Source organism: Tiliqua scincoides, chromosome 7 (genome assembly GCF_035046505.1).
Source record: "Tiliqua scincoides isolate rTilSci1 chromosome 7, rTilSci1.hap2, whole genome shotgun sequence".
Lineage (NCBI taxonomy): Eukaryota > Metazoa > Chordata > Lepidosauria > Squamata > Scincidae > Tiliqua > Tiliqua scincoides.
In genome coordinates, this window is record NC_089827.1 from 72,853,370 (window position 1) to 72,867,586 (window position 14,217).

The 14,217-nt window shown below is 45.6% G+C and overlaps 1 protein-coding gene across 1 annotated transcript; it reads left to right on the forward strand.

Moving 5' to 3' along the window:
• The first annotated feature begins 2 nt into the window (after positions 1–2).
• LOC136657208 (pleckstrin homology-like domain family A member 1) lies at positions 3–6,572 on the forward strand. Its single transcript, XM_066633914.1, has 2 exons — positions 3–465; positions 2,706–6,572. Exon 1 carries the CDS (start codon positions 33–35, stop codon positions 456–458), a length of 426 nt encoding a protein of 141 aa, XP_066490011.1. The 5' UTR covers positions 3–32; the 3' UTR covers positions 459–465; positions 2,706–6,572.
• Positions 6,573–14,217: the final 7,645 nt, after the last annotated feature.

Genomic DNA, 14,217 nt, shown 5'->3' on the forward strand with positions numbered 1-14,217 from the left:
GGCCGCCGCCGCCGCCGCCGCCCTGCGGGAGGATGCCGGAGGGCGCGCTGAAGGAGGGCGTGCTGGAGAAGCGCAGCGACGGCCTGCTGCAGCTGTGGAAGAAGAAGCGCTGCGTGCTGACCGAGGAGGGCTTGCTGCTGAGCCCGGCCGGGCGCGAGCAGGGCGAGGCGGGCGCGCCGCGCGCCAAGGAGCTGCCCTTCGCCAGCATGAAGACGGTGGACTGCGTGGAGCGCAAGGGGCGCCACGTCTACTTCACGGTGGTCACCAGCGAGGGCCGCGAGATCGACTTTCGGGGCGCGCAGGAGCAGGGCTGGAACGCCGCCATCACCCTGCAGCTGGTGCGCTACAAGAACCGCCAGGCCGTCCTGGCCGTGCAGTCCAGCCGCCAGAAGCAGCAGCTCCTCCAGCAGCAGCAGCACCCGCAGCCGCGCCTCCGCAGCGCCTCCAACTCCGCCTAGCCGCCAGGTAGCAGCGCTCTTGAGGCTCGCGCGCCCACCCCCTGGATGCGGGGGGGGGGCGAAGCGCTCAGTTCTGCAGGGTGCAAGTGTTGGATGCCGCCGGCATGGCTCCAAAGGGAAGGGGCCGCTTGCTCGGCGCTGCTCCCTGCAGAACTCAGCGCTCCGCACCCCCTCTGGCTACGCCACTAGCCAGCATCTAACTCAGTAGGGAGGGCCGCTTGCACCGCTCATTCAGGCCCCTGCCAGGCTTAGCACGTTGCACCCCTTCTAACTATGCCGCTGGCCGGTGGTGGTTCCTTCTAACCCAAAGGGGAGGGGCTGCTTGCATGGTGCATTCAGGCGCCTGCAAAACTTTGCACCCCCTCTAGCTACGCCACTGGCCAGCTGTACTTTCTTCATACCCAAAGGGCAGGGGTCGCTTGCACGGCACATTCAGGTGCCTGCAAAACTTTGTACTCCCTCTAGCTGTGCCACTGCTTAGTGATAGCTTCTTCTGACCTGAAGGGGAGGGGCCACTTGCATGGCGCATTCAGGGGCCTACAAAACTTTTCACCCCCTCTAGCTATGCCACTGGCTGGTGGTAGTTTCTTCTGACCAGAAGAAGAGGGGCTGCTTGCCTGGCGCATTTAGGCACCTGCCAAACTTAGCACTTTGCACCCCCTCTAGCCACACCACTGATCAGCATTAGTTTCTTCTAACCTGACCAAAAGTGCAGCGATCCCCCTGCTGCTTTCATACACAGCAGCCAACTTAGGACCCAATCCTATCCAACTTTCCAGCACCAATGCAGCAGCCATGTCAATGGGGTATGTATCCTGTAATGAGTGTGCAGTCATGGATAAATCCTTAAAGTAAGGGAATGTTTCTTTCCTTACTCCTTTGCATTGCTGCTAAATCACGTCTAGGAAAGTTGGTTAGGATGGGGCCATTAGGTGGTTTCCCTGCATGGCAAGTAGGAGAGGTGTAACTAGGGTGGAGACTGAGGAGCACCTGCCCCAGGTGCTATGGGGGGCACAATGTGTAATGCAGTTACTTCTGGGTTCTCCCTGGAGGAAGAGGTGCTGGTGGCTTTCCTGCCCCTCCATTCCTTTTCGTGTGGAGGCTCCCCTTTGGGGGGAACCACCAGCACCACCACCTCCATGGAGAACTGAGAAGTGGCATCAGTGTGTCATGTGACATCATGACATCACGGCTCCAGGTGCTGAGGCATCATGACATCACGTGTCATTATGACATCATTGTCCCAGACTGCAGGGCTTCTAATTACACCTCTAGCAAGTAGTAGCATGTTGAGGGGGGAGTATGAACCACAACTGGAGATCATCGCATGTGATTCTTGCACATGTGCTTGTATTCAGTCTGCAAGACAGGGAGAAAGATGATTGCATGGCATTCATGCTTTTTCCTACATAGAACTCTTCCTCTGTACGTAAGAACAACATGGGAAGCATCTCTTGATAAAATGCATCTTTTTCCCTTGGAAAAAGTTGCCTTATGTACTGGGTTAATAGCTTTCTGTGAGCTTTGAGGCAGACAGCATCTCCTCTATGCTTGTGGCATGCTGTGAGATGGATTCATGGGGCTGAATGAGGGCTGAGTGATGGTTGACTAGAATCTTAGAGTTGAGAGCAAGTCTCAACAAGTTAGTCTCTTGGGCACCCTGGAATTGACCCAATTTGTGTGTCTTTTCAGGTGTGTGCATGACCTCAATTTCCAGTTCTTAGTTGATTATTTCATTCAGAAATCTGAGAGGCTGAGGAGACTGTGGACTGGTTCCCACAGTACTTTTTCATGGGTATGGACAGTCCCAAAGGGTTGTATCGATAGATGGACAACTGTGATATGTGCACCAGTGATCATGATCATCTGCAGTTCCCATGATAATAGTCACTGAAGTACTGCTGCAGTCAGAAAAAATGCTGCCAGCCATATCTGCAATCATCCCACTCATGTCTTATGTCCTTGCAGACATGTGCCTGTGGACAGGTGAGAACGCCTTGCAATGCACAGTTAGGACTGTGACTCTGTTTGGGGTGTGTGTGGTTAAGGTACATCTGAACCTACTTGTGAAATCTGGTGCAAGAAGAGTCCTTTAGACTGCTACATCCTGCAAGGATACTTTGCAAAAGCCCCTGGCTTTGACTTTTTCACGGTTACTGTTGGATTTAAGGTAGCAAGTTGTAGCTGCGGCTGCAAAAACTAATAGAATTACTGTTCAGGTATTCAGATCTCTGTACTGTGTTGTAGGTTGACTTGAAGAAGCACTTCAAAGTGGACCCTGTTTCTGTTGATCACAAACTTGGCAAACAAGAGGAGCGCAGGTACACCAGAGAACATCCATACAGCCACTGGAGACTTTCCATTTTTGACCCGGTTCATCATTGCTTTGGGGGAGCATTTTAACTCTTGTAGGTTTTGACTACTATTTATGAACCTTTGCCAGGATTATTTGACTTGCTGGGTCTCAAAGGACACACATTGTACTGCCATTTTCATTCTAATGTATTTTATTTTTTATGTTTATTTATTAGTTTTTTAAGGCTTGTTTGCAAGATATTTCTGAATGTAGGCCATCTAGAGAGGAATCACATGCTGAGCGTATTTGTATTGGCTGTATATTTTGCTACCCTTGGAGGGAAGAGGAAATTGAAGAGAAGAGAATGTTGGTGGAAGGAAGAGACTTGACAGAATGAGAACTTTCCAACTAGTTTTTCACATATCGACATTGACTTTAATCTCCACAAGTGAAAGATCATTATAAATTAATGTATAAAATATATCCTAGTCTGTTGAAGAATTTGTGTCAAAAATCTGACTGCATAAGAGTCTCTCCTCTAAGGAAAACAGTGATTTGGAAGATTATTTCTAGGTTATTCTTAATTTTTATTATACATTCATTGAGGGACCTTATGTTTTGTATTCCAGTAGTAATTACAATTGGGTATACCACTTATCCATGTTCTGTTTCATGAATGGGCTGAGGAAATTTGATTTGATCAGCTGTTGAGGAGAATATGTAAATTATAAAATACATTAATTTAATGTTTTGGTTTAGATAGAACCATACTGAGAACTGTTTGCACTTCTTTGTCTTTTGGGATGCTATCCCTAACAATTCTCAGAGTAATTTTACTTGATTCTGCTCACGCCATTCTGAAACCTCCTCATATTCCACACTAAAACGATCCCATCTGGTACATGTCTTAAAGTGTTTAACTGAGCAGTTTACCCATAATTCTTATAATTGGGTTTCCCTGATGAGCCTCAACACAACATTTTCCTTAGGCACCTGCTATATTTGCAATTCTTTCTTCTGGAAGCAGCTACTTTGAAAAGCACAAAGCTTTATAAAGCCTGTATAAGCAAGAGATGCCAGCCTTGGAACAACCCTAGTTTCTTGTTAGCTTAGGGCCCAGGCCTATCCAACTTTTCATTGCCAATGCAGCCACAATGCAGCTCTGAGGTAAGGGGACAAATGTTCCCGTATCTTGAGGAGGCCTCTGTGATTGCCTCCTCACCATAGGATGCAGTGCATGCCCCACAAGCATGGCTGCACTGGCACTGGAAAATTGGATAGGATTGGACTCTTGGTCAGAAGGCTGCTCTTCATGTTGATGTTGTTACAATCTTACAGCAGGATCCTGTATACATTTACTCAGAAGTAAGTCCTGCTGTTTACAATAGGGTTTACTTTCTGGTAAGTGCATATAGGATTGCAGCTTAATGTAGCATAAACAGGCCTTCTAATAATAGCTTTGTTATCTAAAAATAACTTTAATTAGTTCATTCAGCTATAAGGATCCTTGTGTATAGTTAATTGGATAAGAAAAAAACATGTCTCATCTTCAGTATGTTTGTCTTTTGAAGCATACCTCGTGGTGGTCTTTTTCTTCTTCCAGGCCAGTCTAATTCTGCAAGATGCAGAGCTCATTCTGCCCCTATTAACCTCAGATTAGTTACAACATGATGCACCTTGAAATTTGAAAGCAGCCGGGTATGTCCTAATCTTGTCTAGTTCCTAACAGCCTTTAAGGTTTCAACTTGCTGAGTTCAAGTATAAGCTAGGTGGAGGACAAGAGCATTTCTGATTTATTTAGTATTATCCACATCATAATGAAGTCTTTGCAAAATAAGGGCCTGATCCTATCCAATTTTCCAGTGTTGGTGCTGCTGTGCCAATGGGGTATGCACTGCTTCCTGTATTGGGGAGGCAGTCTTAGAGGCCACCTCAAGGTATGGGAACATTTGTTCCCTTACCTCGGGGCTGCATTGTGGCTGCACCGGTGCTGGAAAGTTGGATAGGACTGGGTCCTCAGTCAACCACAGGCACGGGTGGAATTTGGAAGCATTGAGAACATGAGTTGTCCCTTTTTTCTTTCTGCACCCAAATCAACAGCAGTAGGTATTCTCTCTTCCATCCCATCTCTGAAAAAAATTGTTAATGTTCTGGAACTAAGGTTTGGACCAAAATACTGAATCTTGTGCTGCTTTTCCCATGCCTGCCTAATAGTGTTGCAACTCCTCATTATATTGTAAACATTTTGAAAAGCAGTGATTCAATTATTTTCCCGGCAGTCTTTATTTTTCACAAGGCAGTGAAGAATTTTGGTGTCGGGTCTGGTCACATCATGTTATGATAGATCGAAACCAGGTTGCCTGGTGAAATGCTAGCAACACCTATTGTGCATCCCTGGCAGCATAGCCTATAGGCCACAGATGAAAGACCAATCCACCACCACCCCCTGCAGGCATCTTGGAGACAAGATGTAGGAAAATTCCAGGTAGCATGAGAGTCTTCATTCTCTGACCATCAGGAACAAGCCTGTCACTGTTTGTAATCTTCCAACTAAGCAGCTTTCTAAACAAACTGTACTGCAGTCCACCATTGATTTTTTTTTTTGTACCAATAATGTTTGACTTGTATAAAGCCAACTAGCCTGTCGTGGTAATTTTCATCTCAGAGTGTTTGGCTTTGCCTCTTTCACTTCCACTTCCAGTCATTTCCTACAGAAGTGACCTAGATGCTGCTGCATCTCTGCTAAACATCTTTAGCTAAACAGCCTAAATTGTGATTTGTAGCACAGTTTAGATGTTAACTGCAGAAGTCAGCTGTAGGCTATGTGAGGCAGATAGTTTTCGGTTCATCCCTACTGGGATGTAAAGGCCCAATCCTATTCAACTTTCCAGTGCTGATGCAGCCCCAAGGCAAGGAAACACATGTTCCCTTACCTTGAGGAGGTCTTCCTGACTGGCCCCACCACTGCAAGATGCAATGCACACCCCATTAGCACGGCTGCATCAGTGCTAGGAAGTTGGATAGGATTGGGCTCTAAGTCTCATTGATGAACCTAGTGGATTTTTTTTCCAAATATACATGCCTAGGATACAGATGAAAATCCTGTTTGAGGTTTGTTAGCAGTGAAGCCAATTCACATCAGGGAACATGGACGTAGAAAATGCAGGACTGATAGAGCTGCGTCGGAAATAATATAACAATTTCAGCTGAGGAGAAAGGTGTCCCTGGTTATCTGCCTAGTATGAACATATTAAGCCGAAAAGATCACATTTTCTATCTTCATCCCAGACTGGTACTATATAGATGAGCCTGCAGGGGCCAAATCTCACCAAGAAAATTCAGGGTTCGATGACCTAGTAATAAGGAGAGGGGGCCTTGTATTTTTTCTGTCACTTGCTCACTACATTATAGAGAAGCGCACACATGAAGCGAGATGCATAGGTTCTTCTTACCAACATGCTTCCATATCACACACCAGCGAAAAGAAGCTTTTCACTGATGATACATGGATAGTTGGTGGGGAAAAATGTAGTATCCTGGTTCATACTTAGCCGCTCTCTGCACTGTATGGATAATGTTAAAATCAGTCCAGTGTTTTTTCTGTTACATTCTGAAAGTGTTGCCTCATTAAAGACCATGGTATGCAAATATATGCAAATGAGCTACAGTGATGCGCTAAATGCTTTCCAGCAGATCCTGTTGTGAGCTGAATCGAGTAATATCAAGCAACTGTGTAAATATGTCTCAAATGATTTCTGAGAGATGTGATTTATTTTTCAATATACATTCCATTTCAAATAAAGAAGTATCTATTGACACTTTTTGTTGATGTCGTGTGAAAATATTAGGCTATGGGGTGCACCCAAAGCATTTTTCTCAGCTTAGAAATTGTTAATATATGACTGTAAATCTCATTCACATCAATGAAAGATCATTTTCATTTATCTCAATCTAAGGTCATGGTGTATATAGACAGTTTCTTATAACTCGAAGTAACCAGTCCAGTGCTACATTTCATGAACATTCCCTAAGAGGCCAGCCAGACACAGAAAGAATGGTAATTACAACTGGAATCTTTTCAAGAAGGGGGTGTGTCTGTTTTTGTGTTCAGGTCTTTGCTTGTAGAGTCTGTTCTTTACTAGAGAAAATGTAAAAATATATAGTACAAACTGGATATGTAAAATTGGCAGGCAGAAATGTATAGTCATTTTGGTATGTTAAAAGGAGGGCTGATGTAACCAAGTCATGCAGATAGTGGCCTGGTTATTTCATCTGTTATTTGTACGAGTACTTAAAATAGATCTGGACTCTGTTTGAATGAAAGCCTCTGCTTGTCATCAAAACAATCTGAAAGTTCATCATGAGTTGGTGAGGTCACTGAAAATCTTTGGGGCTAGCCAGCAAATGAAGAATGATTTACCACTAGTACAAGCATCTGTCTCATTTCACCTTATATGGTATTCTAGTACACCTTAATAAGTGTGCAAATCGAGCCAAGTACTCCTGATGACATTAATATGGCCACAATTTGAATCTAGTGATTGTGGACTATAGCCCCAGTGATTTTGAGCTGAGTTCAAGAGTGTACAGTACCTAATAGGATTAAGATTAAGTCCTAATTTTGCATCCAGAATTTCCAAAGAAACTAACATTACTGTGAGTCAGAGCCAAATCTCATATCGCACTCTGAGGCAATGAAGCCACTCTGCCAATTGTGAAGTACTTTCAGAGCTATTTGATTGCCACATTTCTCAGATATCATTATATGTCTCTGTAACAATAACTGTGAAGATACTGCTCAACTTGTAATAATTTTAGGGGGGGGGGGAGACGAGCTCAAGCAGAAGCATCCCTTTCAATCAATCAGCCACTTTAAAGCTCAATGGCTATGCAACCCGCACAAAATGCAGGTAAATACAGTTCAGCATCTTTCTGATATCCAGGGATTTGAATGACAAGCAAGGTTTGGTAATACTCTGATCACTTACTAACTGCATAATTCACAATTTGGGACTAACATTTATTTTGCATCAGCTGACTGCCTCAGTTTCTGAAAGTATGTCTCATTTCTAAGGCTCTTTTTTACCAATAAGCTCTTGCTTCAATTGGATTTGTAATGTGGACATGAAACCTGCATTGACCAGGAGGACACTCATTCCTTTTGCAAATGCCTTTTCCCTTGCTTCTCTGCTATGCTACTATTGCTGGTCAGCAGTGGTGGCACTAGGGTTCTTGTCACCAGGTGCAGGGGGTGCATCTCACCCCCAAGATGGGCTTCTTCCCATGCAGTGGGAGGGCAACACCCTGGGCAGTGACATAATGGTGCACCATTAAGCTATGCTGCAAATGTGCTTCTAACCTTAAACATCCAGAGTTATTGAAGACTAGAAGAAAGAATTAGAGCAATTCTCATAGTCATACCTTTGATTATTGTGACTACTGCTGTAGTAGCAGATCTGGTCCTCAGGGGAAGTTTTTCTCACCAGAGGCCAGGTAAGCTTACTCTATAAATAGGCTGCTAAACTGCCTATTCTGCGGAACAGGCTAGGCTATAGATGAGCTTGTGCAAGTCGCTGACAGATTCACATCCTGAGCTAGGATGTCAACCCACATCTAAGTTCCATGTTCAAATTCATTATTATTAGTATTTATATACTGCTTTTCAACAAAAAGTTCACAAAGCGGTTTACAGAATAAATCAAATAACTAATGGCTCCCTGTCCCAAAAGGGCTCACAATGCAACATCAGCAGACAGCCACTAGAAAAGACACTGCTGGGGTGAGGTGGGCCAGTTTACTCTCCCCCTGCTAAATAAAAGAGAGCACCACTTGAAAAAGTGCTTCTTAACCTGTTAGCAGGGGTTGTTATGCCTATTTGACCATAGATAAAGGGGGGATTGGCACAACAATGAAACATAGGGCATTTTGTGAATAGCAGGAGCCACTGTGTCACAGTTTAGCATGCTTGTGTGGTTTCTTGGAAGAAATGGGGGGGGGATACTGCAAATTCTATATGATTTGAAACAAGGCTATATTTGTCTGAGCATGGTATTTTTTTGCCCTGTCAAGTCTGGCAAGCATTTAGCCAACACCAGGACATTCCGACCTCTATTATACACCAGCGAATAAAATGCAAAGGAAATTGCTTGGTCACAGAGCAGCAGTCCGTCAGCGGGAGGGCTATATACTTGGCCTCCTGAGTGATTGTATGGTGACTCTGAAATTACACATTTTAATTGCTGAAACAGGTCTGTAATGCATTCAGTAGTGCCAGTTTTTTTCCTGATAACTGCAGATGATGATGTTGCTGGTAGAGCCAACTGATGCTGTTGCCTCCGGCAGTTGACCTCCATCTACCTACTTGCCTCTAGTGCTGCTCCTCCTTTTTGCACTCCCTGGATTGTAAAAGCACACCCTGGATTCACCTGGAATGACTCTGAAGGGGAGGGGAAGGGGCCACTTGCAGGGCAAATTCAGGCGCCTGCAAAACTTAGTGCTTTGCACCCCCACTAGCTATGCCACTGTTCTAACCCAATACACAGGATTCAGTAAAAATTTTCTTGCTGAAGGCATTTCCACCCTACCAGCAAGATGTCTGGGTACTAAACCAAACCGCTTTCCCCAAGGTAAGAAGCTGATTAATGGAGGCAGCTTTATAAAAGGACACTCCACTTGATGGCAGTGGGATAGAGTGGCGGGTTCAGAGGGGGCAAACAGGTTTTGCTTACTTTCCTTCCAATTAATGATGCTGTGAGAAACCACCCTTCTCACATGTTTCAGGGTGGCTTACAACCGATACAAGTGAAAACATGATAAAACCAAAAGCTAAAGACAACAGAACAGCAGCAGAAATAAAAAAAAAAACACCCAGTAGGAAAATTGGCAGAAAAACAGTTTCAGTCCCAGCACAGGAATGCTTTATAAAACTAATCAGAAAAGGCCTGTAAAATTGGGTAGGCCTTCAACTGCATCTGGAATACTGGCAGAGATGACACCTGCCACATCTCACAGGGCAGGCAATTCCATAGAATGGGGGCCACCACTGCAAGTGCCCTCTCATTAGTGGCTGTCAACTAAACTTCAGAAAGTATGGAATCTGCAAGGTCTTATGGACAATGTAGACTCACATGGAAGGGAGGTGCTTCTTGAGACATATCTGCCCCTCCAATAGGACCTGGAAGCCAGGTGGCATTTGAGGGAGCGTGCAGCAAAATATGAAACCAGCCAGTGGCCCCCACTCCCTTCCCTTTTTGCGGCATAGCACTTCATCTGCTGCCACTCATGGGGTTTCTGCTACCACCTCATGCCCCAGCTGGCCTCATTCCTGCTGCTTGAGAAGGGCACAGGAAGCAGTGGCAGAGGTGTGCTTGGTGCCCTGCCAAGATGCACGAAGGGAGGCAACCACTGTTGTCACTGCCCCAAAGACCCACCCCCACTTCTGCCATTTGAAAAGAGTGGCAAGGTGAGGCAGAAAAGCAAGGCTAACCAGCTAGGGTAGGAGGAAGCGGTGGCAGAGGTGCATAAGGGATAGCAGCAGGTGAAACACTGTCCCACAAAGATGCTAAGATGGGGAGAAGCTAGCATGATATACTTCTTGTGCACTCCAAAAATCGGTTCCAGGTGCCTACAAGGCTTGGGCCAGATTTCCCTTGGAACGCTTCAGTCTCGAGCTGTTCAGAACTTTAAGGATCATCTTGAATTGGAAAGAAATAACCAGCTAGTAACCAATAAGGCAGGAGGTGTGGTCTGGGAGTTGAGCTGTCACCTTGCCTGAGAAAGCTGAGCAGGATCAATTGCTTGGATGGGAGACCGAAGCAGCTGCTATGCAGAGAAGCAGAGCGTGGAGGAATCAGCTGGCAAAAAGATGGGCAACATCCTTGAGAAGTCCGTCTGCAGCTCGGCTGCAGCTGCCTGCAAGAGCTTGGAAGGTGCAAGAGCCGGCAGTCAGGATGATGACCGCAACATGAAGGGAAGCCCATGGAGAAACTGTGGTTCTATGAGATTGTCTTGTGAAACCACGCTTGTGGAAACCTCATTGAAAAATGGATTTGTGGTCAGCCTGCCTATTTAAGCTGCCCTGAGTCTATTGAGAAACTAAATAAGTAAATAGTGCAGCTGTATCAACAATGGTGTAACATGATCTTAGAGCCTGGCACCCTGGAAACTACATTTTACACCAGCTGAAGCATTGGAAGATTTTTCAGAAGCAGCCCCAAATAGAGTGAGGTGCATTCTCTTTGTTTTGGGGCCATTTCAAATGAGAAGCAGTTGTGTAGATGCCCCATTGCATTATGGGGATTAAAAAAAAACTCAAGGTAGTGTTTTAAATGATCTGCAAAAAGATTTTATGAGACGTTCTTTGCAGGGCTGTTCCGTAATAGTGGAAAGCAAACTTAAGACATGGCAGTTAAAGAATGTCAAAAGAGGTTCCCTTGAGGATGCCGTGACCTTTCAAATGTGCCAGAAGAGTGGGGAGACGTATGCTTTCATTTACAGTAAATGTGAATCGTGTGCCTTTTCCTTATGAAAATACTTGAAAAAAGCCAAAGCTATTGTTTGAGTAGCTTTCCACAGAGATCGGCAATGCTTAAAAGATTTTCCTGTGAAAATTCCAACTCACTTCTCTGAGTTCCCGACAATGGCAGTCATGTCAAAGTGATGGGTGATGTTAAGAATTTGAGGTTTTTTAAAAAAAATTATTTCCCCCCCACCCATACACACCCATTCTCTTGGGCAGGGGTCTCCAAAATTTTTGGCAGGAGGGCCACATCATCTCTCTGACACTGCTTCGGGGGCCGGGGAAAGAAAGAATTAATTTATATTTAAAATTTGAATAAATTTACATACGTTTACATAAATGAATATATTAAAGATGAACTTATATGAATGAATGAAGGTCTTGCAATAGCTCAAGGCCTATAAGAGGCCTGGCACAAAGCAAGGCGGGCCTTTCCTTTGCTGCCACTACTGCATCACAGACATGAAACAGCAAGCAGTGGAGGGAGCCCTAATCCCACAGCTCACGCAAAGAGGTCAAACAGTTGCCTTCACGCCAAGAGCAGTTGGGTCGGGCCAGTACGGGCTGCAACAAATCTCCAGAGGGCCAGAGGCTCATTGGAGACTGGGGGCTCCCTGAGGGCCGCATTGAGAGGCCTCGAGGGCCGCATGTGGCCCCAGGGCCGGGGTTTGGGCACCCCTGCTCTTGGGTATTCTGTCTTAAAAGGAAAAGTGTGTATGCACCTTTGCCATTTCTGTGCCCTGTGTCAATGGATTCATTCCAGGCCATTCAACGGATAGTGTGTCTTGGCAAGTGACAAGTTTGAGAACTGCTGCCTTAAGGCCCAATCCTATCCAACTTTCCAGCACTGGTGCAGCCACAATACAGCCCCAAGGTAAGGGAACAAATGTTCCCATACCTTGAGGAGGCCTCTGTGACTGTCTCCCCACCACAGGAGGCAGTGCGCACCCCATTGGCATGGCTACACCGGTACTGGAAAACTGGATAGGATTGGGCCCTTAGTGTATGCACATGTTAGATCAGATTCAGAGGCTCTACTCTTTGTCCCATGATAGATAAGCTAGGTGGGTACAAGAAACAAACTCTGGTGGGCAGACCAGCTCCAGGAGGGGAGTGGGGAAGGCAGCAGAGGCTTCTGCTGGATGCTCTTTCCTCTCTTGGACCCAATCTGCCAACATGGGGTTACCTCTTTCTGCTCCAGCAATTTTGCTGGTGCAGGATTGAGTAGCCCCATAGCAGCTGCTGGGCTTTCCCTGGGACAAGGGGACGAAAGTCCCCTTAACTTGGGGAGGCCTCCAACAGCCTTGTTGCCTGCACTGGATGCAGCATCAGCCATTTTGGTGCCACTACTTGCAGTGCGGGCAGTTTGGTTAGGATGGGGCTGTTCATCGTTTAAACTTTCGTTTGACGGTATTCAGCTTTGAAACAATTTCCTACCTTTTGGTCTGCTTATAGCATTTTATTATTTTCAACTGTAGCTTTTAATTTTTCCCATCTGCATATTTTTTATTGACTATTGGGTTCATGTTTTGGGAGCCACTTTGGCTGTAACTTGTCACAGAAAAGCAGGATGGATGGATATGGGTGGATAGCTTGTGAGCGAGCTGATCTTATGGCTAAGACACACAACAGTCATTTGTCAGTTCAGCAGTGTCTCTTTGGCGGATGTAATATGTGCACCAGCCCTTAGTGGTCCCCCCACATCCTGTTCTTGCACCATCAGCTAGTTAGGAGCTGAGAGTATCTCCTTCATTCTAGTTATGTCTCCTTGGACGCAGTGTTAACTGTCATTGGAGATGTCCTCATCTAATGTTAAGTGCCACAACTGCAAACAAGGATCTCTGTAGACTTCATGGTGAAACAGATGGTGAGTGATGGGGGGGTGCAGTTTAATCTCAATTTACAAGGCTGTCCTTGAGTTCAAACATGGCTTTAGGTTTTAGGTTCAACCTCGAGAAAGTAATTCTCAGTACAGTTGGGTTTGGGTCATTCCTACAACATCCCCGTGATTCAACTTAGTTCTTCCAATGCACTGAGTATTCTCATCATCCTGCTTGTGGACAGGAAGTCAAGAGGTGAACTTGCAGCAGTGGTGTAACTAGAGAGGGTGCAAAGCACTACGTTTTGCAAGGAGACTCACCGCAGGATGCAAAGCACTACGTTTTGCAGGGAGCCTCACTGTGGTGTGCAAGTAGCCCTTCCCCTCCCCTTTGATGCCATCCTGGGTGTATGCCTCCATTTTGCTCCCCCCCACCTGGAATGGCTTCGAAGGGGAAGGCCCGCTTGCATGCTGCTGTGAGGCTCCCTGCAAAACCTAGTGCTTTGTACCCCCTCTACCTATGCCACTGGCTTGCAGCTACTCTAAGGATGATAACCGTGTGCATATGTAGTTAGAGGTTTTTTTTCCTTCTTTTTATTTTCAAGAATTAAAATCCTGCAGTGATTGGCCTTGGAGAATGTTCTTTCTTCCTTGTCTTTAGGGAGTGTTGCCTTTTCCACAGTTCTTAAAAGCAATTAGAGGTATGAAGAGAGCCTGGATTGCTCTGGCCTTTCACAGCTGCAAACAGTGCTTCCTGAATGGTTTTCATTAAGGTGTAATCTACTTTGCATTTGCAGCTGTCATTTTCTCCCATCCTCTCCTTTTTTTAAAGTAGCAGTGGTTTCAAGTGGCTGTAAATAAATGGGAGTAGTAAGCCTGATTGCTTAGGAAGGATAAGGATTTGCCTTGCGTCATTCTCAAGAGCTCTTCCATTCAGTTGTGTTATGGCCAGGGTTTTCCTACACTGCGAAAAGCCAGTGTGGCTTGACTCGAGTCGAACTACCCCCTGCAACTCAACTCGAAAAGAGTCCTAACGGGGGCACTTTCCAAGTCTCCGAGTCGCCCTCTACTTCAATGGACTTGAGTAGAGTTGCCCCCCCCCTTTAAAAACCCAGCCATGAATAAA

Coding starts and splice junctions, on each gene's coding strand:
- LOC136657208 (XM_066633914.1), top strand. CDS start 33: ATGCCGGAGGGCGCGCTGAAGGAGGGCGTGCTGGAGAAGCGCAGCGAC.